Raw genomic sequence first — 27,017 nt, 5'->3', positions numbered from 1 at the left:
GGCGGGGCGATTGGCCGCGCAGCGGCGGGGGGGCGGGGCCGGCGCTGGCCACCGCCTGTCAGTGAGCGGGGCGCCGCTCAGGAGGCCTGAGGGGCCGCGCCGGGCCGGAGCGGTAGGTGCGGCCGCTCGGGGCGGCGGGGGGGGGCGGGTGGGGTGGTGCGGAGCGGAGCGGGGCTGCGCCCCGGCACCGCCGCGAGGGCGGGATCCGGGATCCGGGGGGCGGCGTTCGGTCCGGGAACCGTGGAGCGCGTCTCACCCGAAGCGGCCCGGCGGAGCCCGCTGCTGGCCGGCGCCGCCGTTTCCGCGGCCGCCTCCGGCAGGAGGGTGTGAGGGAGCCCCCCCCCCCCCCCCGGCTCGCTGGCCCGGCCCCGGCGGGAGAGGAGCTCGCTCGCCCCCCCCCCCCCCCCGCCGCTGCCCGCCGCGGGAAGGGCCCTGCCCGCCCGGGAGTACCGGGGAGCTTTGAGCGGTACCTACCGCCTAACGGGCTCCTGCCGGCAGCCGCGCTCCTCGTCCGCCCGCCGGTGGCCGCACCGCCGCGGAGCGCCGAGCCGCCCCCCCGGTAAAGCCTGGCCGTCCTGCCTCTGCCTGGAAACCGCCCGCCTCGGCTCCACAGCTCCCCGGTTCCCCGGCGGCCGCGCCTGTCCCGGAGCACCCGCCGGCGAGAAGAGGTGAAGCCGCAGAGCTGCCGCGTTCATTGGGTGTTGCTAGGTGCTGCTCTCCACAGCCACCCCCGGCCCGGCAGAGGGGAGGAGGAGGCAGGCCGGAGACCGGCTAATCCAAATACGCGACTGAATAAGATCTGAAGTTCGGTTAAACTGCCTGTCTGCTCGCCTCTCGCACCTAGCCGTAGCGCTTCGCTTTGACGCGACTTTTTTTTTTTTTTTTTTTTTTCTGGCAAAAGGTTAAAATGCTTCTTTGCTGATTAATAAGTTGCTGCCTGTGGTTGATCTCAGATGCTTCCTGTCTACTTTAATTGGTTACATTAGAAACATGTGTTAGGCGCTCTGCACATGTAAGAAGCAGCAATCTGAAACTAGCATCCATAAACAACGTCTAAATTTCTTTTTCAGCCGGCTTTCTGAAGTCTTTTATGAGTAATAACTTGCACCTTCTTCGCTGTGACATTAGTGATAAGAATAATCGAATCGGGCTTTGAAATACGTGTCTGTAGCGTGCTGCTTTATTGCATTTCAACTCAGTTAAAATCTGTTATTGGCACAGCCACTAGATTCCTGTGGAATGAGTCATTTGCTATTAACTATTAAATTTTAACTGCTATAAGAGAGTGAATCTTTGTATAGCATGCTGTGAAGAAGGAGTATAACAAACAAGCATACAACAACCAAAAAACCTAAAGGATATGTGGGACCTGATCCAACATTGCTGGAGTTAATGAACTTGGCCACCGTCTGTCCTGAATCTTATTTCAGTGCTAAATGTGAGAAGGTGGAGCTGAGCTTTTGTTGTACCAGTGATCAGGTGCCTAATTATTACTCTGGCTGCTAAGAGGATAGAGGCAAACCTTTAACTTTTCTGCGACTTTGGAAGTTTGCTGGCACGTGTCAGTCAAATCTGTTGGTGGAGACAGAGGGGTAGATGTCTGGAAGACAGAAAGATTTCCAAGTTCCAGGAAGAGCAGCTGGCCCAGAGTAAGAGAGGCCTGAGTTAGGAAAGGGTCTGGAGATGCTGGGGAAGGGAGATCATGAGGATACAGGGGGGGGACCAGAAGGAGGCCTATGAGGGCTAGGTGTGGGGGACTTCAGTCTGTAGGAAACTGGGCTTTGCTGATCACAGTTTAGTGACATCTGGGGCCTGAAGAATATAGTCTTTGTCTTGTCTAAAAGGCAGTTCTCTTCTGCAGTTAATATGGGAGTTTGTTTCATGGGAGTTTGCTCAGTCTGGACAGTTAGAAACTACTCCGGTCAGTTCATATTTCTACTTTATAGTATAAAATCATCATAACTGAATTCACAGGACCAATCATAAATTAAGAATACATGGGAATGTGTCTATCTGTACTGAATTTAACTAAACTTTTGGTTTTGCCTAGCATTTCAGCCTTACTGCTTCCTTGTAGAATTACATGGCATTTTATAAATGCGATTGAAAATTTAAAGCTGCAAAGCAACGTATAGTAATAACTGGTGAAAACTCCATCCTGGCTGCTTGGGCAGAATTGATTTTAATGTGTGTTTGTGGTTATTGTCGGAAGTTGTCCATTTAGGTGCTTTACTGTATCATCTTGTTATAATTTAGGAAATAGTTTCTTCCACAAGTGGGTCTTAAAACCAAGGATGTCGTTAAGCAGTGTCCCCAAAGGCAGTGTGAGAACAGCTAAGCAAGGCTGGAAGGCAAAACCTTGTCAGGTTGAAGTTTGTTCTGATGCTTTCTGTTATACTTGTTTGCAAAGCACTTTGGAAACTTAGCCACTTTGAATGAATGGGGTTGCGGTGATGTTTATAAACTCTGGGCAAATGGTGTTATTCATATCTTTGTTCAACAACATGAAAAGAATTGTTAAGGAGTGAGTTGTAGTCAAGCTTGTACTTGGGGAAATGAAGATAGGTGTGTTTAGATACTTTTAGAAATTCTACTGATGGTTAAAACCAGGCAAATATTTTCCTACAGCCTTTGTAACCAAACTATTGCAATATACTACTGTCTGGCAACTAAGAAGACAGTTGAAGCTCATTATCCTGATGTTTACAGTAAGCAATACAAATGACTGAAACAGGATTTTAAAGTATTTACTATCAAACCACTTTAAAGAATATGTTTATGTACTTACTATCATTTGTAACATAACTTACTCATGAACATAAGGCTGATAGTGAAATCCTTCGAACAGGCAGTTCGGTGGTGGTTTAGGTAGAAGGTTTAGCTTTACCCGGAGATCTTCAGGTAAATCTGTGTGCAGCAGTACTTGACAATACGTGACGGACAGAGAGGAACCAGACAAGATTGTACAGGAGCCCCTTGTACAGATGAATGGATAACACTGGTTAAAGAAGAGGAGGTGAAGGCTGTGAGCATCCTGGAATAGCAACTGGTGATCTGACTCACCAGTATTTTAATCAGTCAGGCATTCTATTTATTTTTACTTTGGAACTCTCAGACACACAAGGGAAGTCTGTTTTTTCCTCTTAAACATGTTAACTTAAAATGGCATTAAGTGTGTTTTAAGGTAGGGGTGTGTGTTGAGTGCTACAACTTTTTTTTTTTTTTTTAAGTCCCTTCTGACACAAATTGAAACTTCTTGCTGACAGCACTGAGCTTGTTTAAATAACCACCCCAGGCCCATGCTACAATAATATGCCTTAAACTGACACAGCCAAAAACGGAACCGTCTGAATTTCAGTTCCATCTGAAATGTGGGCAGGCAAGGAAGCTCATCGATAGCATCCAAGCAGAGAAAGACAATGGCAAGGAGGCAGGGACAAAGGGAACTGGTGCCTGGGCTTTGAAGGGATTGTACATATATATCTACTCCTTGGGCCCCAAACCAGATCTTTAGTGTGATTCATTTTTTTGACAACTGTCATCTTTTTTTCTTTTCTTTGGCGAAACGTGTGGGTTTTGACATCTTTGTATGATGATTTTGTAGCTAATACTCTGGATAGGTTCTTTTGACTGCAGACTTGGCACTTTCTTGAATACCTACTGACAGTTGTTAGGACTGGAAGGTCCCCAAAAGGTGTATGTTCTTCTTCTCAGTTGACATTCCCTGCTCTAGTGATGCATAAATTCCTGGCTCTTCCCAGCTGTTGCTTTGTTGTAGTGGTCAGCAAAGCAACATTGCTAAAATGCTAGTTGTGTTGTTTTAATAAACCAGTAGCAGCTGCAAAAGAGAAGGCTAACCTAAGTTAATGCATTGTTCATAAAACTCTTCTCAATAAGGAAGTGGGAAACCTCACTGAGACAACATGATTTTTTTTTCTTTAAACTAAATGTCAATGTGAAACTGGTGCTCAACATTCGCACTCAGACTAGGAAAAGAAATCTGCATACTTTGAAGCTGACTTATGAAGTCTTATGTATATTTTAAAGCTCTTTCCCGAGTCTTTTTTAACCAAATCTATGGGCTACTGCACCAAACGTTAACTGAAATTCTCCAAAAAGCCATTGGCAAGGGAGATTTCACCCAGGCGGACCAAGCAGGATCCCATGTTATGGTGTGCTCTAGTGCTAGAGAGGTGTTTGCATGACTTTTTTCCAGTTATGAGTCTTTTCCTTCTACATACATAGTAACTTCATGAAACACAGAGGTGTTCTTTTAAGGTCCCTGCTACAAATAGCTTAGAGTTGAGGTGGAAGAGCTGAAGAGGGTGAAGAGGGACTTGTTTAGAGAAGGGTGGTAGGAGGAAGTTTTAAAGGAGAACAAAGCACATGATTATCTCTTATATTAATAATGTTTGAGTATCTCCTTAATTCTGACTCCCTGTAAGTCTCAGATGACCTTACCCAATATATTAGTTTCTCACAGGAGCACAGACATTATTTGAGGGAGGAGTTGCCACTGCCGTCAGACCAGTGCCTCCACAGCACAACTGATACTGTGTTTGGCTTTCATTCTGTAAAAACGCACTTTCTTTTTTACAGCAGTGAGAACTAACATTAGTTAACCAAAGGTGAGTGTAAAACCTTAGTGAAGATAAGGAACAAGTAGTCTTTAACGCTGCCAGCAAAAGCCCAATGTGAGTTAGGAGTGTAGTATTCACTTTTATCTACTGCATCATTACCTGACTTCCCTTTTCTTCCTTGAAAATAATGAGCCCATACACACATCTACAGAAGGAAGAAAGTCAGGGATATTGAAAGCAAGAATTACAGTTGAATCTAAATGACCTGCATGAAGGAGAGGAGGTTTTGAAGACCAGAGAAGCAGTTTGGGGTATGAAACAACCACCCTCCAGCTCGATAAGTTGAAGCTCCTCGTGTTGCACGCACGTAACTTATGTCTGTACAGGAAGCCGTGCGCATCCTGGAGCGGTGACAAGTAAATAGGCAGCCGAAACTGCAGCTCCAGCATGTCTCGTGTGGGTAAATCCTGTTCTTAGTGTCTTGCTGTGGAACCTCAGGTACCCATTTACTGCTCCCAAGGCTCCCTTTTATCTAGAGCTTTCCTGAGAAGGGCTGCGCGCGGGGCCTGGGCCTGAGACACTGAGTGCATACGTCCAAATTGACGGGGCTTACGAATGCTTTGTGCTTCTCTGGATTGCCGCCCCCTCCAAGTGCACGGAGGTGAGTCTAGCCTGTTCAGTTCTGAATATGTAGCTTCAAGAGAAGTCATGCTTCAAAAATTACTTAAAAGTTCTGATTAATTTTTTTTCATCACAACTTCTGCCAGCTGCGCTTTGTTGTACGTACCATAAAAATAGTTGGGTTTTTGATTCTTATAAGGACTGAAAATTGTGCGGCAACAGTTAAACTGGGCTGGGCTTGCAGCTTCTGTGCCTACACAGCCTTGTAGACCTGAGTCACACATTAAACTGTCTGAGCTCTGGCGGTTGCTGTGTTAGAGGACGTTGCTTACAATAGCTACCTCTTATTTACTTTTTTTTTTAGTTGGCAAGTGAGGTATGTGCTTTGTTGACTTTAATCTCAGTAATGTTTCCTTGTTATTCTTTTCCATTTCAGAGGGCAACGAGGACTTGCAATTTTGTTTCTCCCCTTCCTCTGTTGTCTTTTAACTAAGCTGAGGAGTGACTTGTAGAATTACATATTTTTTTGGCGATGGGGATGGGTTTGTGCTGCAGACCTTGAAGGTCCTTGAAGGTGAGGGGAAGGCAAGGAGGGACAGAGTTAATGCAAATCAGGAGAGAGTGAGTATAAAAATAGCTCTGAACTTGTCAGTTTGGTCACTGGTGGCTTGGGTTAGTCATCTGGCAGGCTCTCTTTCTGCTGCTCCAAGGGATTATTTTACAGCACTGAGATTTGACATAATTTCTGTAGAGGAGAGGGAGCGGGACGGGCGTAATGAGTGGGATACTGTCATCAGCACTTCTTTTGCACAGCAGCTGTTCTCTGTTTAGCCACTGAATGTGGTCATTGTTGACTTTCCTTGTATACCTGCCAGGTTGTTAGGTGACTCATTTATACATCACACCAAGGTTCATGCACTTGGCTCCCAAATGACTCCCTTCCCCTTTCCTTGGTGGTCCTTCAGGCACAGAGCACCCACTAGTTTTGTCATTTTCCTGATTGATCTCTGTGTTGCCAGAAGCCTGTTAGAGTAAATGTCCTGTTGCTCTAGGCAGCTCTTCAAGGCAGGGGAAGAAAGGAAAGAAAAAAGGAAAAGAAAAACTCTGGTGCACATTTAAACCGATGAGTCTCAAAGATGTGCTCCTGTAATAGTTCTGAGATCTTGTTTTTGCTGGCTTCTGTTCAGATGTCCCTCCTCCTCGTCTTATATTGAGTTCGTGGTACTTAACACCTGTATGTGTTTGCTAAGGTTTCTGAGTTTTCATGGGTTGTTTAATGATGGAAATGTTCATTTTAAGATTTTGCACTTGAGCTGTGAGAGGACTGGCAGGAGGAAGTGACCTCTACAGTTAAGGGGCAATAAAGCGTATTCTGGATTGAAGGAAAACAACTGTTTTAACTTTTCTGGAATCCAAGGTGAGGGGATCAGGGGCTGAACAAAGCTGTATTTCCTGTGGGCTTGTGTTCATTGTAGTTGTAGGGAACTCTTAACTCTCTACGTTCCTGATTTGCACCCCACAATATACCCCTGTCCTGTCCCACAGTGCCTTGCTTGCATGCTGCTTTATGCTTCTCCCTTTCCACCCCTGGCTCCTTTCCACCTTACTCTATGCTGCCAATTGGCCAAGATTTGGCATGTGCTGGGACTTGTTTGGAGCTACCTTTACACTAACTGGTCAGCTAGCAGCCTGTGCTGATTGACTCGCCAGCTGCTGCCAAGTGGAGGGGATCGTCTTTTCCAGCACCGTCGCTGTCCTCTATCCAACACCAACTTGCATCAATCCAATACACCTTAGGAGCTCTACTTTTGTCGGGCTTGACCAAGGATTTCAAAAGTTATTGACGATTAAGGGGAAGGAAGGGGAGCAAGGGAGGAGTTGTGGGTGGGCAGGCTGATTGCCTAGCCTTATTTCATTGGAAGGAAAACTGAGAAATGGATTTGAGGGTGACCGAGTACAAGGAAGAAAGCAATTAGCAGGATTTTATGGCCGGTTTATGTGGTGTGAGAGCACAAAGTAATTTCTCCTAGGTGTACTCTAGGAGAAAATCTTCTGTGTCTTCTCTTTTTTTTCTTTTTTTGGGGGGTGAATATTTTTTCTGTTTAGAGATACAAGGCTTCCCTCTTCTATATGGTTTCACTGTTTGTATTTAAGCTGATGGAAATAGCTTAAATACACCAAGAAATAAATTTCCCTTTGAAACCTGTGTGGGCTCTTATTTTTAGTGCTGAGAATAACATTGATTATTCAGATCTTCAGTGGTACAAGTCACGGATGGAGAGGTGGCAGTCTTGGGTTCTTTTTCAGCTCCATGCTCAGAGGTTGGGTAGGACCTTTATTTGGTTTAAATTATTTAGTAATCTGATACCTTCAGCAGCCTCCTGTTTCTCGTGAACTTAAAGCCACTTCTGCCTGCAAAGTATTTTGACAAGTGTTTTGCTTTGGTTTTTTGTTCTTACTCAGTGACTCTCTGAACCTGTGAAATGGCAGTAATGGGAATTACGTGCCAAGGAGCTCCTGATCCAGCCATCAAGCACAAGAAGGAGCTCACAGCTACCAAGGGGCTGAATGAGACAGTGAGTGAAAAGCAGAGCAGTGTTTGCAAAGTAGAAGATTCAAAGAAGGTCATCTTTCACAGTCAGTGGAAAATCCTGAATGATGTAATCACCAAAGGAACAGCAAAAGAAGAAACAGAAGGAGGCTGTGCATCAATTTCTATTATTGCCCAAGCAGAATGTAAGTAGCAGGGTGGTCTGCTCTTCATTGAGAAAAAGGAATGTGTAATGCAGTATGAGATTTCACTCGCTTTGCGCTCCTGGAGAGCTGAGACGAAATCTATTTGTAATCCCAAGTGGGGTGGAGTTGGTGACACATCCCAGTCTCTATTTAGGAAGCTCATGAAATCTCCTAACAATGTGGCAGCATCCAATGAATAAAACATAAATAACAGAACAGCATAAGGCCATTGCACCTAGCTGCTTCAGCTATAAATCTGTGTCCTGCTGGGTCATCTGTTCTTGGCTGACTTCTGAAAGATGTTTTAAAAGAGGGGAGAAAAAGAGAAGAAAAACAAAATAAAGCTGTCAGGTGGGAAAGAGCTGGGGGATCAGGAGATCACAGCGCTGGGAAGCTATCTAATGCTAGGGAAGGAATTACGTAGTGTGGGTGATGTGGCACAACTGTGTGGTGGTTTGTCTGGATCACTGTTTGATTTAGCAAGTTGGTAGAGTTGTTTCTTAGTCCAGTTGTTACCGGGAGAGACTTTGCCTGATATTGAAGACATGTAATGATCCTGTTTTCTTTCACACAGGTGAAAACAGTCAGGAGTTCAGCCCCACTTTATCGGAGAGATCCTTTATTGCTCATAGTAAGCGTTACAGGTGAGAGACCTCTTAACACGAATACCTGCCTTCACCGTTGTGCGTGCTGACTTGCTCCAAATCACCCTGGCTCTGTGTGCTTACAATATTTTTTCCAAAAGCACTCCTCTTTGAATTAGCTTTTCTGTCTGAGGCTTGAGAAGAGTGTGTCTTCCCCCAGACATCTTCCTCAAAACTTTTCTGTATTAGGAGAAAATACAAGTTTAAGCAGAAACCACTTGAAACACCTTGCATTGTCATATTGTCAATGCCTGCTGATTTACAGGCCCTTGTAGTCTTCTGCTTCTATTTCTGGGTTGTCAAACTTGTTTTTAAATGACTGAGTGATTTTTTGAGGTTCATGGGCTTGAAGTAGAAGGATCCAAGGGAAAATTTTCAGTCTTTTTTTTTAACTGAACTGTCCTGATGCTTTTGAAACCTTGTTACACCATCCTCTTTGAAAAGTTGTGGGAAACTTAGGCTGCTGCTAGAAGTAGTCCTGAGAAAAAGGAACTGCTTTGTTTCTGGGGAGGATAAACAAAAGGGGAGGAGAGAAAAACCTTTGCTTAACAACAGTATCAGCAACAGAAATAGAGTTGTGAAGAGAAGCTGAAAGCGGTAAAGGGAGAGTAACATTTGTGATAGAAAAATGGAAACCTAGGACTTGCTTTTCAAAAGTCATCTGGGAGCAAGCTGCTTTTTCTTCATGAGGAATATATGCCCTTTTGGGGCATTTTATTAAGTGCTGGAGCTTTATCAAGCAGATCCAGCTCTCTGCAGTGGGTGACTAGAATATAGAATTAGGTGCTGCCTGTTTTCTGGCAGCTTTCAGACACTGAATCTGGCCTTGTGAGGTATATGGTTTGACATTGCCCACTGACTTTATGACGTTTTCCCATGAACCAACTGAAGAAATGCAGAGTGAACCATTTCTTAGGGGGTTTATGTGAAATGCACGCCAGCTATGTGTTCAGATTAAAGGCAATGTGGTAATGCCATCACCTAGAACTCTGCTTATTGGATTTTTTAGCACTCAGTGGTGCACTGAAACAGCAGGAAAAGATGGGAGAGAGCAATGCTGGCTGTGATCTGCATCACTGTTCAGTAAAGACAGATGGTATACTGGATGGATCAACAGAACAATTATGATTTCTTCATTTGAAGATGAAATATCCTGTTTTCTCTTATAACTTGATTTTTAAAAAATCTAACTTTTATGATCGGTACTGAGTAAATGCAGGCAAATGTTCCTCTTGAGAGTTGTATCTATTTGTACAGACCCCCAGTTGGTGTGCTGCTGGCTGGTGCTGTTTTGTATATGTATGCATTCCAAGAAATCATACTGTAGTATTGAGCTTTAAATGCCAGAACATTTTGGCTTTTTGAAGCTGTTTTATTTAAGTGCACTTAGTCATCCCTTTTCATCGGTGCAAAGCCTATTTTTCTTTCAAATAGAGCGGACGTTTATATTATGAGCACTTTTATTAATTTAAAAAAAAATTTAAATAGATTGCATTTATACATAATCTCTGTGTTCACTATAAATTATAGACCCAAACTGTCTGAAAGCAACCTGGAGGCATTCAGTGCTTTTCCCTCTACTTTGACATCTAGTCTTGCTGTTCCTTGCAGAATTTGCAAATACTGGGAGACTTAATGCTTTGCTTCCCTCCCCACGCTCTGTATTTCTTTCTTACAATGCCAGATATACTACCATGCCTTGAAGTTGAAGTTACAAATGCTACATATTAGAAGGCAAGAAGTTATGTTACCGTTCTCTATTCTTTAAATCCCAGAAGGCAGAATTGCTAATTCTCATTCTTGTTCTGTGGGTGATAGTTGTTAACTGGAGGTGTGCTTTCACTGTCAGATCTAAGAGACTTCATGCATTTTGGTTTCTAATAGCCGGTCAGACAGTCTCGATCAAATCCCTAACAATGTGGCCCATGCAACGGAGGGGAAGATGGCACCTACCTGTTGGAGAGGGAGGCATCGTGGTAAGACGAAAAAGAAACGTCACAAGAAAAGATCCAAGCTGAAAATACAAACAGTGGCTGCTCACAGACGAGGTCCCAGAACTCCAGAACAAGAAAGCTGCACCCCAATTCCCGTCCAGGTGAGAATCCTTAAACCTTCCTTTTGTACTGGTAGGACGCCTGCAAACTCCTAACAATTCTTTGTTGAATTTTGGGTGGCTATATTGAGGTTCCTGCTCAGCTGTTTTGTTTTGTTTTATTTTCTAGGAGGATGAATCACACCAAAATATTCTTTACAGAAATAATTTTTGGGTTTCAGAATTTAACAAGGACTTGGTCTATGATCCGCTGCCGTTTGAGAAACCTGAGAAAGTTCTGTCCATGGGCAAATTCCATTCACCAAGGAGCCAATACAAAACAGAACTGCACAAGTTGATAAGCCCTATTCAGTGCCTTAATCATGTTTGGAAACGGCACTATCAGAGGGACAGTGTTCCACAGCCTGAAACTCTCCATCCTTTTCCCTACAACATAATACCCCCTCATTTCCCACATCTGGACAGTCCTCTCCATGCCATGAAACATAATGCTCTGGAGACGTACTTCCATGCTGATCTCAACTATCAAGACAGTGAGCATCGCTTATCTGGCCTAAACTTAGAATATAGTTTCCCCAAATGTGTCAACCAGTCCATGAAGACCAGTTCAGACAAGATTTCTGTGGAAGAATACTTGGTAGATGCTTTGAAGGGGAGCGTGAGTCTCGGTGAACCACAAAATTTAGCCAGCCTAGCCAAGACATGGAGAGGAGGTGGTCTGGACCCAAAGGAACAATTTCATGAAGCAGATGAAAATGAAGGCGTGCTACTTAATGAGGTGATCTTCTGACGCTACGCACTAGTGTCATGGAAGGCAGAGTTTCTCCTGGGCATCAGAAGAGAGTTAATCTGCATCCATGTGCTAGCTTCTGTAACAAGACTGCATTTTTTGAATGGTTCTTGATACGGTTGAAGACTGCCAGTTAAAGATGTGGTTCTGTTTTTTGAAGGATATAAAGCACTGTCTTAGATTAGTGGCTCTAATTTGTTCACCCATTCACAAAATGTGCATGCTTGTCTATGAGAAACATTTCTGTACTTAGTCAGTTCTTCAAACATGTCTTCTCTGTTTGTCTGTGAAAGAACCCAGTCCATTCAGGTGAACAGGCTGCAATATTTTATTGGCTTTACATGACCTGGACTGTGACACAGACAGAAACCAGGGACATGTGGATCGTGAAGGTACAAAAAGCACGTCTGCTGCCTCTGGTAGGAAGCCAGCAACTCGCACATTGTCCCTTGCCAAATGCAGGGCTTGGGCATAGCAAATGCATGTAAATCTTAGAGGCATGATTCATTTCTTCCGAATTCAGTTCTCTCTTGCTGCCTTAAACTCCTCTTCGAGGACTCTTCCCTGGAATCATTGTCACCCTGTCAGTATTGTTGGTGGAGTTCAGGGTGTCACTTACCTGCCTGAATGTGTTTACACTGAGACCTAAGGCACAGTCTCAGTCTGCTGACTATAAAAAAGGTTTAGCTCACACATAGATGTCTACATTTAGTCATGTGAATCTTGTTTTGTTTGTAGAATTTAGCTTCGTAAGGAGCTAATTCCTGCATGTGTAGGGAATAGTTTAGAGCTCCAAAGCTATCCAAATACTGGTGGCCTTTCTTTACAATGGGATGCACTCACTTAGATCAAACAGAGCCCACAGAAATCAAGTAGGTCCTCCTGTATGGTTTCATCTCAAGCCTGTGACAGAAGTAATTTTGTACAGGGATTTTTAGAGAGGTGCGGTGATATCTATTATTGTGCTTTTTCTGAAAACGTTGGTCTCTGTGGAACTCAACAGTTAAGTGTTTCTTTCCTTGCTTCATCTTGTTTTCTGATTTTAACTTCCAGAAACTAAAGCCAGTGGATTATGAGTACCGAGAAGAGGTTCATTGGACCAAGTGTCACGGTTCTTTGGGCATTGGCTCTTTTGGAGAAGTATACAAAATAGAGGATAAACAGACAGGATTTCAGTGTGCTGCCAAAAAGGTAATTATGTGTGGGAAAAGCAGGGGGTTCCTGACACAAGAAGGCATAAGGAGAAAAAGTCTTCTCTTTCCAGCTACCATGGACTGTAGGTACCTTATTGCACAGTCACAGTGAAACGCTGATGTGGTTATGTCCAAGCAAGAACTTCAAGGTGATGGCATGGAGAGAAAAAGCAGACAGGGAACCTGTATGTGCACAGGGGGTCAAGCTTAGCAGCCAGAAATAGGTTAATTTGGCCTTCAAAGCATGCTACACGGGATCTTGCTTTTTGTGCTGAGACAAGCCAAGAGACTAGAGATTTCAGAAAGATTGTAAGAGTGTTCCTAGTGTGACTGCAGGGGGGAAATGGCTGTGTGGGTTGTCTGCTTATCTAACTATTCTCATCTTAAAACACGTCTAATGTAAATGGTGATATGGCAGGTTTTTCTCTGTTGAAAAAGGAATAAAGAAAGAAAAAAATAAGGCAGTTGGTAGCCACTTAGAGAGAGCTTTCATCTGTTCAGTGAGTGTCATCTGCAATAGTGGCACATTGCAATGAAGTGATTCTGTTACAGATGCAGCAAAGGATGTGTATTTTTCCAGAAATTGGCGTAATAATCTATTGTACACCAAGATATGCCATGGTCATACGATGTATGAAGCATGTGGAACATAACTTGAATCAGGGTATTGATTTGTAGGCAGCCGTGGAGGGGGTCTCGGGGGTGAAGGCAGAGTGATAATGCAAGTAGATTATGAGAATGTAAACTATTTTGTTTGAACTTAACACTTGAATGGTTTCGTCACCTCTGTGAACTGATGTTTCTCACATTACTCCAATAGAAAACTTCAACAAGTGTGTGGGAAGCGTTTGTCTTGAGTACAAAAATATTATATGCAAAAAAAATTGGAACTTGCATTTTTCAATCTAGAATGTTTGCTTTTTCTTGTTTACACTGGTCTCAACTTGATGTATTGCCTGTGGAAGGATATAAGTGGCAAGACTAAGCCAGCTTGTCCAGTTTTTTAACCATTTCATTTGCCAGCTGTATAGAAGCAAACATATTTAAAGCATGTAGAAAACTATTTCCTATTCTGCACGCTCACATTTTTAGATGTGGAATTTTGTGGCAACATGACCCGCTTGTTTTCTGATATGATGTAACTACTTAAATTTATTATCCATTTTGCAAATACACAGTCTTAGGAGAAATAGCTGTTACTAGTGGGGTGTATTTTCAGGAAGAAGGAGTGCTACTGCTGAAAAGAAAGACATGAGAGCAAGAGAAGATGAATTCTTTCAAAATGTCAACTTTTTTTTTTTTCCTAATTACTGGAGGATTTCAAAGGATACTTCTGTAGATCAGAAATACATCTTCTCAGACCAAACTCTTAAACCAGTGAGTTCTAACGTGCAAGTTGAACACTTCACTATGATGTATTTCATTTTACATCAGTAACTGTCTAGAATTACTGTCTGTCTGGGTTAGAAGGGGACTACCTGACCTTCTTTCACCATACTTGGTGTTGTAAGCACCTGCTCTCCAAATTCTTGAGATTAAAGAAAACTAGCTATAGCTGGATTGCTGACAGTGAAGAAACGTGATACATGCTTTTCCCACCAGAATCTTAATGACTCATGTTTTCCTTCTGGTCTTTAGCAAGTTCTTGTTTTATTTTGTTTGGCTGAACTTGGTGAATAGAGTTTTTCTTTAACCAGTGTGCAGGCTGAGTACCACCTAAAAAGGTGGTGTTGTTGATCACTGCTTGTGGCCATATTTTATATTCCCTCTTGTTTTGGGGGAGTTTTATTTTTGCCAAGTACTGTGCCATCCTTGGATATTTTTTTTCTTCTTTCATGAAAGCAGAATGCTTAAGTTGTCAGTATTATCTTTTTAACTGAGACAGAAATTACCTTTCTGCTGAAGGTTACTAGTAGTCAGCCATACACCAGAAGTATTGCAACCAGGCATCTTTTTTGACAAATCTTAACTTTACTCAGACACTGAGGATTTAAGGACTCTCATCATCCTTGTTCAGAACCATTCTGAGTGTTCCCACTTACCTCTGTACCCATTGATTTCTGTTAATGAAGGTTATCCTTGTGCCTCTGCTGTTAAACAGTGCAGGATACTCTGACTCAAGCATTATTCATCACAAAATTTGTTCACTGCTTCTTCTTTGTTTCTCTAGGTACAAGTTGAACACTTCCGTGCAGAGGAGTTAACGACATGTGCTGCAATAACAAGTCCTAAAGTTGTCCCCTTGTATGGAGCTGTGAAGGAAGGACCTTGGGTGACCATCTTCATGAAGCTGATGGAGGGTGAGAAAGGGACAACCACAATGGAAGCACCATTGTAACTGTTGAATGCAGTGGACATTGATCTCCAGTTCCTCCTGCCCCAATTTTAAATCTGTTAATTCTTTGGTGTATCCAGAGTGTTCCTAGCATTTAATTCCTGAGTGGGTTGGGATAGGTATGTGTAAACCCTGCTGGTGTGTAGCAATGGTGTTTCTTGGGGGGAATTGTTTCCAGTCCTGCCTTATTCCAGTTCAAGATGTGTACCTCTTGAAGAGCAGCAGCAAATTCTCACTAAAACACACAGATGGTGCTGTTTTTTACTTTCATGTTTATTTGCATGGCATCATGTAAAGCACATTGTACTGGAACAGGGGATACTGTATCAGCAAACCTAGATGCTTCCGTTGCCTGATGCTCCTTTTTCCAGCCAGGACCATGGAAAACACAGCCTGTGAAGAATGAAGCTGGTGATCAGTAGCACCTAGAAGTGTCTGATATGATCACAGAGTGGTTGCTTTTGATACAAAGCAACACCATTAAACTGACACTAAGCAAAAGCTTCATGAAAGAGGCCAGTTTCTGTGGGCAGTAAGAACTCTGAGAATAAACAAAAGGAACAGACCCATGTGTGGAAGATAAGGGCTGTCAGACCTGGCAGTTCTCATTTCTTCATCAGAAACAGCGAGGAAGGCTCATGATGCTGGGAAGAATTTAAAGATAAGCTAACATGAACTCTCTGGATTCCTTTCTAGGTGGCTCACTAGGTCAGCTAATTAAACAGAGTGGATGCCTGCCAGAGGACAGAGCCCTCAGTTATTTGGGCCAGGCATTAGAGGGCTTGGAGTATCTTCACGCTCAAAACATTCTCCATGGAGATGTAAAAGGTAGGATGGTGCTTAAGGTACCTTGTTCTTCCCTCTTTCTTAAAAGAGGCAGGCAGCTTGGAGACTAAGTTACTGAGTGGCAGAAGGTTATTTACTAGATTTTCAGCTCTACATTTGAGATTAGAGCTTAACTTGGTTCTAAACAGCTGGGCATATCATATTTGTCGCCTCTTTCATTCTGTCATCCAAGTGGGTCTGATGGACTGTTTGCCCAGGCTGCCCACCCATGCTGCCCAGCCACTGGGGTAGAGGAATCTCCGGGGTAGATAACTGGTAGCTTATAAGTAGAGATAATTCTAGTTGTGTACTTGCTTAAGCCAGTGACACTCCATAGGAGTAATAGACCTTGGCTGGGGCTCCAAAAGCTGTAGTTCTGTGGGCTTTTGACTTTCATCTCAGTAACCATAATACAAAGGAGACCGACTAATTAAAAACTTCTCATTGCCAGCGGAAAATGTGCTCTTGTCTGATGATGGAAGCAGGGCTCTTCTGTGTGACTTTGGTCACTCTGCTCACCTTCATCCAGATGGCCTGGGAAAGTGCTTGGTCACAGGTAAGGATTTTCTGCTGCGATTCTAAAGAATTGCCCTACTGACTCATTCTTCCTTTTTGAGCATTTACATATGGCTAATTTGCAAGCAACTGTATTTTCCAGACTTAACATTGCTCATAGTGTTGCGTTTATTGATATTACTGTGATGTATCCCACTGACAGCTAAAATGAACTTAAGTTTGGAAGGTGGTCCTTATCTCCCAGTCTAGAAGGCTGTTGTATTTTTTGTAAGATTATGTAAGCATACTACATTCAGTGTTTTATCCCTGCAAGAAACCACATCAAAACTTAAAAATGTAATTCTGACTTGCCATGTAACCTTACTAAACAGCTTGGGAAGAATCCTGACCTCCACCGAAGCAAAATTGCTCACTGTCTATTGGGCAGTTTAAACTTTACAGTGCTTTTTAGTGCAGCTGTTGAAAGAGAAGGATATGTTTTTTACTGCCAAGCTCACCAATGGAGGGTCATGTTTTACCTCCCACATTTGCTGGAAGGGGGAGCTTAATACCTATTCTGTGTATAAGGGAAGAGAGTGATAAGGAGATGTAGCCTTTGAACAGCTTATAAGAGCATGTGATGCTGATTTTTGGTTAAGGTGACTTGTTTCTCACTTTAACTGAAAAGACAAGGAGGCTGCCTTACACTTCCCAGCAGTTGCGTTAGAGCAATTCTCTAGTTTATGTGCAGTGAGTTTTCATTTGAATGGTTTTAGGGAACTACGTGCCTGGCACAGAGACTCATATGGCTCCAGAGGTGGTCATGGGAAAGCGTTGTGACTCCAAAGTGGATGTCTGGAGCAGTTGCTGTATGATGCTGCATATGCTTAATGGGTGCCACCCTTGGACCCAGTATTATAATCACCCGCTCTGTCTAAAGGTAAGTGACCCAACACATCTCTAGTAAAAGGGATGTAAGCCTGCAAAATCTCATTATACCTAGCTAGAGAGCAGTCGTTTCAGGAAGGCTGGCTGAGAGCCAGCTGGGCATCTAAGATGATGCCAACCTTGCTTTGGAAGCTGATCATTTCTTATGCCTCTTAGACTGCTGTGTATTACACATGCTGGGGCTGTTTCTTTCGTATCCTGCTCATGACTTGGGTGTAACTTTTTAGCCGTTCAGCTGTAATAAAATTACTGCTCAGGTCTCTCACTTAATACTGTAATTTCAGTTGGAAATGCTCTCAAGGTGGGAAGAACCTTTCTGAAATCGAATGAAGCCTCTCTGGTCTAACCTCTTTCACTTCCTGTTTGTTACACAGATAGCTAAAGAGCCACCTCCTCTGAGGGAAATTCCACCTTCCTGCAACCCTCTCACTGCTGAGATCATTAAAATGGGTCTGGAGAAAGAGCCTCTTCACAGAGCATCTGCATCTGAACTGAAAACTAAGACCAGTGTCGCACTTGAAGAAGGTAGAAATGTCCTGTGTCTAAAGTTTGTTATCTGTACTCATAAAGTGGCCACTTGCTAGTTATGTCAGAGTGGTCCCATGGGAAATATCAGTATGTTTTACTGTTCAGTATATCATTTGCACAGGCTTCAGCATTGATGTATATTTTTGGGTTGATAGCTTTTGCCCGCAGCCGGGTGTTTCTCACCCAAATAAATTAAAATTTCCTGTGTGCTGTCATATGCTCATTCTTCCTTCTCCGCTTGAAGTAGACGATGTTGTGCTTTTTGTGGGTTTATTAAAGTGTGTGCTGTGGCTGGGCTTATACTCAGCTGAAGTATCACCTGCATCTAGTGAGCTGGAGCCTGGTATGCAGCAGAACTGAACGCAGAGGTTTACTGCATCCTGAACTGTAACTCATACTTGCAGTCCAGTCTTGCCTTTAAGACTATCCATAATTTATTTCAACTTAATCCTGCTGAAACGTTCTGTAATACAGCAAGAATTTGTAGAGGTGATCTGGTTTTGTCTTTTGAAGAAGCTGGGCCTTTTACAGCAAAATACAGTTCAGAAATTCTTTATTGTGAAGGAAAACTTTTACCTCTTTTTTTTTTTTATTTGATAATGTTTGTATGCTTTTTGGTTTTGTAGTGGGAGGTGTGACAAGCCCCTGGAAAGGCGAATACAGAGAGCCTAGACATTTATCTTTGAACAAAGAAAACAATCCACAGACGTCCCTGTCCCCCACAGTAAGCCCAGTTTCTGAGACTGATTCTGACTCAAAATTGGCAGTCAAAGTTTCTTGTATGAGCCCAGTCCTACCACCACCATCTCTGGAGCAAAGAGAGGAGGTCGAGGGAGCCCCTTGGAACGTGTGCAAGGAGTTATCTGAGACGTGGGATCCTCCACCTCTCTCCTCGACTCCTCTCCCCCTGAAGAGCTGCAGCCATGTGGAGAGAGCAACAACCATTTCAGAACAAGAGCTTCAGCAGCTGGAAATAGGTAAGCGATGGGCTATGTAGGGAATTCAGCTTTTTGCTTGAGAGCATGATAAAAATACAGCTGCTTTCTTTTGGCCTCTTGACAGTTATTTCTGGTTTTTGAGCTTGGATGTCATTTTGTTCGTAGTTCCTCTCTCGTTACATTAGTTGCTCAGCCTTCCTTTAAATACCAATTAACCAATTAAATATGCCACAATGGTAGTGATCAGGATTTCCTTCCACTCTCTGAACAGCGGAGGGAACTTCTGTGAGAGGTGCGGAAACCTCTCAGAAAACAGCCAGTTTCAGACTTGTGCTTATACGCACTGTATAAACAATGTCTGCAATTCCAACTTCATCTGAAATCTTAGGTTTTCAGACATAATTCTTCTAATAAAGGGATAAGCCGATTGGATGAGAGATATCAAAACAGTATACTTAAAATCAGTCTGCAGCTGTTTTGTTCTGGGCATTGGAAAACCGATAGCCACCAGCCAACGAATTTGATTACCAGCAGCAATCCAGAATTTGAAAACCAGCAGTAAATTTAGCGTGACAATCAGTAAAGTAATAGTCCAGTTCCATTGCCCCAGTATAACTCAACCTTTCACTTTTTTTATCCCATATTTTCTAGTCTTGGTAAATGAATTGAAAACTTCAGGCTAGGAAAAAAGTGTCTTGAAATGTAACTGTTGTCACAGAACTGAAGAATGGCATTTGAGGGGTTGCTGAGGGCCAGCTTTCTTCTCAAATGGCTTTGGATCTTCAGCAGCCTTGTAAGGTCTGGATATTATCGGTGCAAGTTGCTGCAAGAGTCAAGTACATGAATATGACCTTTCCCTGGGTATAATGTGGATGGATCTAGAGTTAAGACTGATAGGTGACATAATAGGCAAGAACTGGGAAATTCTGGCTGCTAGTCCTGTCCCTGGCAATTTGCATGTCATTGCACAATTCATCTGTCCGTTCTGGCTCAGTTTCCCTATTTTCACAGTGGTGGCCATAGCCTCTACATAGCAAAGAAATTGTGTGTCATGTGTTTTGCAGACACTAACATCAGTGTTCGTTAGATAATGCTGAAGAAGCTTTGTGTATTAATTGCAGTAGCTGTGATTAGAGCAGGGAGACATGAAAGGAATCACTTGAAATGTCTTCCTTCTCTTTCCATTTGCTTGCAGAACTGTTTTTGAATAGCCTTTCACAGCCTTACTCTCTGGAAGAGCAAGAACAAATGCTTTCATGTCTCAGCATCGACAGCCCGTTTGTGTCAGATGCCAGTGAGAAGGTGAGTACAAATGGATGCTAGCCCTGTTATTGTGCGTGGGTGGGGGTGGCAGGGTAACCACCTCTGGGAAGCTGGAAGCTGTGACCAATGGACATTTGGAGTTTCTCACTTTTGTTGCTGCTTTTTGACACCCAGTTTGCTGGAGAGTACCTTGGGAAGAAATCTTTGTTCTTGGACAGTGGGGTATTTAGGATTGTAGTTGTTCTTTAGTTTACTATCCAGCATGGATCCCTTTCCTCCAGTTGCTCTCCTGTGCTGTATACTCACAGTAAGCATCAAGTGTGTGGATATGGAAAATCTCAGTGGCCTTGACCCTCTATATGTCAAGAAGAAAGGAACTGAAGAAGCAGTGATGACCATAGGAGCTGTACCAAGTTGGACCAAACAGCTGTGCAGGCTAGGGTCTTCTTACTGTGCTAATGGCCACTAAAGGGATGTTTAGGAAAAGATCAGAAGAATAGGGCAGAAGGATAGAGACCCTAATCTTGGATATTCACTCCCAGTCTATGGATCTGTTCTCCATGAGCTTCTTTTAACCCATTGATACTAATGACTTACATAGTCTAAAGTACTTAAATACTAAGTTTAATTAATTTTGTTTGCTCTATCTCTGGTGTTCATAAAGCAGGGAATACCAGTGAGAAACACTGAATAAGCCTTGTTGAACCAGGGAAGGACGTAAGCCCTTCAGTCATTGTTGTCAAAGACATGGAGTGCAAAGTTGTGTAGCCTGCCATCTACAGGAGTCATTTCTGACTGTGATTATCTTCGTTTCCTATTTCTGTTCCTCTTCTCAGCCTTCTAATGCTTTTCAAGGAGGATTGAGCAGCGTTCTGTGGAATAGTTCAGCTGTTGATACAGCATGGTGTGCAGTGTGGGATGTGACTTTGCTTTTTTTTTTTTCCTCATACCTAAACCTAACGTTTAATGTGACTTTTGACTGATACTTACTACTATGCTGATGTTGTCAGATTGACCTTCTATGACTCTAAGATAGTATAGACCTTTCCAAGCAATACAGCAATGTAGGGTCCATGGTAGTTTATGTACGGTTAACTATTTTTCCTGTGTGTTTCTTGTCACTTACTGACATTAGAATTTTAGCTGCTGCTTTATTCTCCTGCCACTCAATAGGACAAAACACTCTTTTCTCATCCAACTCTTCAGGTGATTATTGATTTGACTATTGAGAATATCTTATTATGTCTGCAAACTGTTGCATTGCTATTCATCCCCTTTTCTAGATGGCAGGTAAATGTTGAATAACTGGAGGCCCAGCCTTATATCCCTGTGGATTTCCACTTTTTTCTTCCTGAGGTTATTTTAATGTTTATCTCATGCAAGCTCATTTTCTTTAGGAGCCTTTGACAAACTTGTGCTTACTTCTGCAGAACTCCATGAAGGCTTCTCATAGCTTGAGGGACACTATGAGCTCTGGGATTCATTCCTGGAACAGCCAGGCAGATGGACAGAGCTTCAGTTGGAACAACCTGCTGAACCGCAGTCGGCACACAGACACTCCCAGCTATTTCAACGGTGAGTCTGAATTTCTAAAGTTTGGATAAATGGTCAGGTATAATTTTCTCAGTATCTAGAGGGTCTGGGATATGGAGTCTTTGAGCTCTTCTTATCCTTCAGTTGCTGTGTCAGCACAGACCCTCCTAAAAGCATATGGGTTTTCAAGAGGCCAAGCCTGCCCCAGTCATAGGTGTGTGGAAGGCACTTGAGTCTGTATAGTCTAGTGATAACCAGAGAAATTCCTGAGTGCACAGAGTCTGGTTCAGCCTTGCCTTGTGCAACTGCCATGTGCAAGTATATATGCTTTATAACCATAAATGTCTACAAAATAATTTTGAGGGCATGTTGTGCAAATCAATACATCTCTTCAGCTGCTTTCTTGCTAAATCCAGCTCTGCTCTGTGAGTCATTGCTGTCTTCAAGCCTCCATGCTCAGTGAAAGACCTACATAAATTAAGTGCTTAATGACAAAAATGAGTTCTTCTGATGTATGTGCCTTGCTAGTCAATTTTTCTGTGTTGGACTGCGAAGCCATTATACCTACAGCAGAAGTTAATGACTTCTGTTGCACGTTTCAGGAGTGAAAATCCAGATCCAATTGCTAAGTGGAGAAAATCTACACATCAGGGATTTCCACAGGACAAAGGTGGGAGACATTGCCACTGGGATAAGCAGCCAGGTGAGACATAAAGCTGGGAGTTAAGTACAGCATTTTGTCTGAGAAGCAATTTCTTCCATAATGCAGCCTCATAATGCCTTAAAACCAGTGACCCAGAAGGCCATTCAAGGATCTTAATAACACGTTTAGTAACATAACTTCAGTGCTGCTGTTATGAGTGCAATACTAGAAGATATTTTCTGAATCATAAGCCATTGCTAATTGTCATAGGGACCTCCATCTTAGAAAGTACCTGTGTTGCAGCTTAAAAATCCTTCTCCTAGATGATAAAGATAAATTCTTTCCTCTATCCCTAAAGAAGAACCACTATATGACTTTTTCATCAAGAACAGTAATATCAGCTAAGGGAAACGGGCTGTTTGGCTGTGATGCTTCTAACTTGTTACGTTGGAGGAGATATTGGCAGACTCCAGTGAACCTCACTGTGGGCCTCTTTGACAGTCCCTGAAAGAAACTCCTGATTGTTTGTGGGATTGTGACTCATCTGAGTATAAAAATGTGGTGATCGTCTCTAAACAAAGAGTTTGCGGAAGCCCAGAAAATGTTTTAGTGGTGTTGGTTCTCTTTGGTGTACTTTGTTCTCTTGGACATCACAAAGCAAAATATCACTAGCCTGCAGACGAATTCACACTGCTCAGACATAGGCAGTTCAGGAACCACCATCAATGGTCAAAAACATGGGTGAGGCAATTCGTCAGCAGGGTGAATACTAGTCCAGTTTCTGAGGTACTTTCTTATGAGAGAAGGTTAGGATGTTCCTGCCAAGCACAAGCCTCTCTCCAGGAGCTTTACTCGGGTTGGGAAGCTATTTGCTGGGTTTGATAGAGTGATACTATGTTCTGAAAGAAATTTGAAGTGCCACTCAGATCTGTTTGTTCTGCTTCACAGATACCAGTCCCTGCTTTCAGTCTGGTTACTAAAGAAGGCCAGCCAGTTCACTACGACATGGAGGTCCCCGACTCTGGTATTGAGCTGCAGTGCACCCTTGCCCCTGACTGCAGCGTCAGCTGGACATGGCGAGTCAAACACGGTCAGCTGGAGAACAGGCCATGAAGCTGTTCCTGTTTTGGAGGTTTTTACCTTGTTGAAAGAAGGAATTGCAAAAGCTTCCAACCACCCCCGCCGTGGAGCACCAAGTGCAGTTGCTGGTGTTTTGTGCTGAAGTAGGATAGCAGTTCAGCAGCTCACTGCTCTCGGGCCTCACTTCTGTTGTCTGTTCTGATCCAGTTCCAAGACATGTCCTGAGCTTAGGTGTTCCCCAGAACAGTGGGAATTACTTGTTTTGGGTGTGAATATTAGGTTGAGCTTGAGAATGGTGGGTGGAAATTCCTGCTTTTCAGAGGAATGCGATTGTGCTTTTCAGGAGAATAGGGGATTGGATGAGAACTCCTGTTTCTCAGCCTCCGAGGTGAAGCCGGTAGTTGCTGGGCTTGCCCGAAGTTGGAGGTTGAGTATCTTCAGTGCAGCTGTGGTTGTTTGTGCCGAGGGGAGCTGGCTAACTTCCTTCTAGCTGGAGGAAAAACTTAACATTTCTGTAGGCTTTGGGTAGCATCATCTCTACCTCAGGCCTTTTGCATGGGGAAAATCGACAGCAGTAACTAGCTGGGTTCTTGGTTTCACCTCCCACCCTTCCCCGCAGATGCTTCCTTCTTGAATCAGAAAAGAACTTTGTTCCCAGAAAGAGCTTTGCTTGCAGCTCTCATCTTCAGGTCGTCTCCCCGACTTAGGAGCTGGTGCTCTCTCTCTCTGGTGTGGCTGCCAACATTGTCTGGCAGTAGGGCAGGAGGAGGGTATGATATTCCTTGTTGGGCAGGGTGGAGGGGTTGTATTCCTCCATCCTGTTTCCACCGCTGACTTTGGACTTCACGTGAACTGTCCCATCCAGGCAGCTCGCCCTGGAGGGGGAAGGGACAGTGGCTCAATCAGCTCAGACAAGGTCTGAATTTTGCTGAAGCATTTATAAAAAAAAAATCTCACTCCCAGCTATCAATCTGGCCAGCTGCTCAGCCCCTCCGTGGGAGGTCAGTGCCCCAGTTCTGTGTGGTGTGTTAGCTCAGCCTGTCTTTGCTAGCACTTATGGACTGGCACGAGGCTTCGTACTGCTCCCGTTATGTCAAAATGTGTTAATGGAGTGGGATGGGCAGCTGGGCCCAGAATGCCTTAAGCTTTGAACTTTTTTTTACTGATTTGTGAATTGTTTGGAGTATACTGAAACTGCATGGATCAAATTCAGATGGGCAGATGCTGCTAGCCCGTCTATAACCCGGAACAAAAACAGAGGGAGGTGTAAGCTATGAGTATACTTGTTCAGGACTGCTCAAAGTCCTTGCACACCTGGAAATCACGGTCACTTGACGGTGTACTGTGGCTCTTTCAGAGTGCTGTAACTGCAGTGGCCTCTGAGCAGGGGCTGTCTACATCCAGGCTGAATAGAGAAATGGCTCCCAAGGTAGGCACTGCTGGATCCATGCTGGTTCTGGGGGACACAATGGGGCAGGAATGTTGGCAGTTTTCTCAGGTGAAGTTCACTTAGAAAATAGCTGGGAAAAGTTATAGTCTGGGCCTCCCTTTCTGAGGACCAATGCTTCTTAAGCAACTGATACTCTTTCCCTTTGGTCTCCCAGAACATTGGCTGGTTTTGATAGACTAGGCAGTGACATCCCTAATCAGAAGACAAAAGTTGTGATGTAATAAAAAAGTGGAACTCTTGAAGAAAAATTAAACCTGTCACCACTATGGGTATAGTTTTTATAGCACTTTTTGTTCTAAAGCACTTAATATGTTGTCCAAATAGGCACCTAATTATATCTGAAATGCCACATTAAGAGTCTTTTTAGTAAACAATTAACACAGTACGCACATGTCTTCCAGGAAGGAGTGGGGGGAATGGGTAGGTTGGCTCAATTTTCTTTTTTCAGGTGCCGTAAACTACTAAGAATTGTAAGCTCTAGAGCAGGAGGGATCAAAATGCCTTGCCAGGGTTTCTACGAGCTTCCAAGCACATGTTCAGTGCACCAACCAAACTCCCCACACCTGGCACCCTTCCTAGGCTTCCTCTGAGGGGGAGAGGAGAAAAACAGAAAAACCTGTTGGTTGTTTCTAAGAAGAGTCTGTTGGTGATGTGTCAGTATGACGCATCACTGTTGGTGATGTGTCAATACGAAAGCATGGTCTGTTCCCTTCCCAAAGGCTGCATCTTGTGGCTTTCACTGTTGTCTGCAAAATGCTTCGATGTACAGGTGTACGGTTTTGTACATTGGTGTTAGACTCAAGTTCTGCCAAGCAGTAGGGCAGGATGCAGCAGCCCTCTGTTTACAGGACTTCGGAGCTTTACACTTCATCTATAGCATTAACGTTAATCTCAGGCCACCTACACAAATGGGTGAAAGGCAGTAAACCCTTGCGAACCCAGAATGTCTTTGTTGGGTAGATGGAGATGTCCATGTTCTCCTGTACTCTCACACCAGCATTAGCCAGTATCTCCATCCTGTTCGTTTCATCCAAAACCTTCAGTCCTATTTTGCTGCCACCTCAAGTGAGAAAGTGAGGCTGCAGATTTCCACCTAACAAATCTTTTACGTGACAACCGGCCAGACAAGCAGGCTGTGGCGTCAGCAGTCCCTGCCGGATGGGAAAGACGCTTCAGCTAATACCACAAACCACTGGTGCTTTCTTACTGTCCTAAAATGTGGCTCTTCTCTCAAGAGTATCTCTAGGGTTTTCATGTTTTTGCTACTTACCAGCTTGGGATCTCCTTGACTCTCTCCTGCTGCCAGGACAGTTTCCTCTTAATTTGGCTGGCCATTTTTGCTGTGACAGGCATAAACAGTCCAGCTTCCAGATCAAGGCTGGCTGTGCAATACTGACAGAAGAGAAAGTCAGGAAAGCTTTTTGTTATCCTTGTTAAAATTTGGCTGAAACTGTGTATAATAACATAACTAGTCTTTAGGACAGAACCCCAGTTCAGGGTAGGGAGGACAAATAGCAGTAGGAGTGATAGACACAGATGGCTCTTGTCATGTAGCTCCTTCTGAAAGTCTGGCAAAATCACTGTTGGCAAAGCAATATGAAGCTAATAATCTCTTTGGGATGGGCAGTACTGGTGTCGGTGAAGGCAATGGAATGACTAGCTTGTATTGAACGAATGACACTTTATAAAACTGTGATTTCTTGAAATTAACATATTTGACCTGCATTTTCACAGGGAAAAAAATAAAGCTGGAAAAAAAGCTTCTTCATTCTCGTTGCTAGTGGTTTGGTACGTTGTCCCAGAGAACAAGACAGTGGTGCTGAATAAGACATTTTCCAAGGAGGGAAGCCTGGTCTGATTAAACTCCGCTATATATTACCCTTGTTTGGGGGATGCAGGGAGAAGTCGTTTCTGGGTATGATGAGGCAGCAATAACTTTCATGGATCTAAGCACAGGATTTGCTAAATATACTGACATATCTCTGTTTCCAAATAGGTCATCCCTTTTCCTCCTCCTGTCCCATTGCAGGCAGGGGGATTTGCTGTACTGGGAGCTGCTGAGTCGTCCCCTCGATAGTGCAAATGTAGGTCTGGGATCCAGAGGCACCAGGTTAGGCAGGCAGAGCGCTGGAGATTTGCCCACACCTTTCAGCAAGTGATTCTGCTTGCTGTTGGGGCAGGAGCTGTTTGTCTCCACTTCTGTGGTGCATGTCTGTTAAGTCAGCACAGTGGACTAGAGCTGTGCTGGTGGTATTTCCAGTGACCGAGTGAGGTCAGTTATCTTGAAACATAAACCCCAGATTGAAGTGGCGGGGGGCGTTGCTATCACGTACCTATGCTTGTGCTGTGAACACAGAAGTCA

The 27,017-nt window shown here is 43.6% G+C and overlaps 1 protein-coding gene across 3 annotated transcripts; it reads left to right on the top strand.

The window, feature by feature from the left end:
* Positions 1-26,423, top strand: MAP3K14 (mitogen-activated protein kinase kinase kinase 14). Of its 3 annotated transcripts, none has more exons than XM_049801012.1 (16): positions 1-112; positions 7,665-7,937; positions 8,512-8,581; positions 10,466-10,676; positions 10,804-11,412; positions 12,478-12,615; positions 14,788-14,917; positions 15,649-15,780; positions 16,229-16,333; positions 17,049-17,212; positions 17,595-17,745; positions 18,375-18,725; positions 19,882-19,988; positions 21,380-21,524; positions 22,085-22,185; positions 23,074-26,423. In XM_049801012.1, the coding sequence occupies exons 2-16, from the start codon at positions 7,685-7,687 to the stop codon at positions 23,236-23,238; spliced, it is 2,832 nt and encodes a 943-aa protein (XP_049656969.1). In that variant the 5' UTR covers positions 1-112; positions 7,665-7,684; the 3' UTR covers positions 23,239-26,423. The 3 variants fall into 3 exon arrangements, with proteins under 3 accessions (XP_049656969.1, XP_049656968.1, XP_049656970.1); XM_049801011.1 differs by lacking the exon at positions 1-112 and adding an exon at positions 406-668; XM_049801013.1 differs by lacking the exon at positions 1-112 and adding an exon at positions 889-901.
* The last annotated feature ends 594 nt before the right edge of the window (positions 26,424-27,017 follow it).

This window comes from Accipiter gentilis, chromosome 5 (genome assembly GCF_929443795.1).
Source record: "Accipiter gentilis chromosome 5, bAccGen1.1, whole genome shotgun sequence".
Taxonomy (NCBI): domain Eukaryota; kingdom Metazoa; phylum Chordata; class Aves; order Accipitriformes; family Accipitridae; genus Astur; species Astur gentilis.
Note: the sequence above shows the minus strand (reverse complement) of the source record. Positions and strands in the feature narration are given on the sequence as shown.

Excerpts from the sequence above, each read along its gene's own strand:
- MAP3K14 (XM_049801012.1), top strand. The coding sequence starts at position 7,685 with ATGGCAGTAATGGGAATTACGTGCCAAGGAGCTCCTGATCCAGCCATC. Across the intron at positions 10,677-10,803 it reads GCACCCCAATTCCCGTCCAG|GAGGATGAATCACACCAAAA; the intron begins GTGAGAATCCTT and ends TTTATTTTCTAG. Across the intron at positions 15,781-16,228 it reads TCTCCATGGAGATGTAAAAG|CGGAAAATGTGCTCTTGTCT; the intron begins GTAGGATGGTGC and ends TCTCATTGCCAG.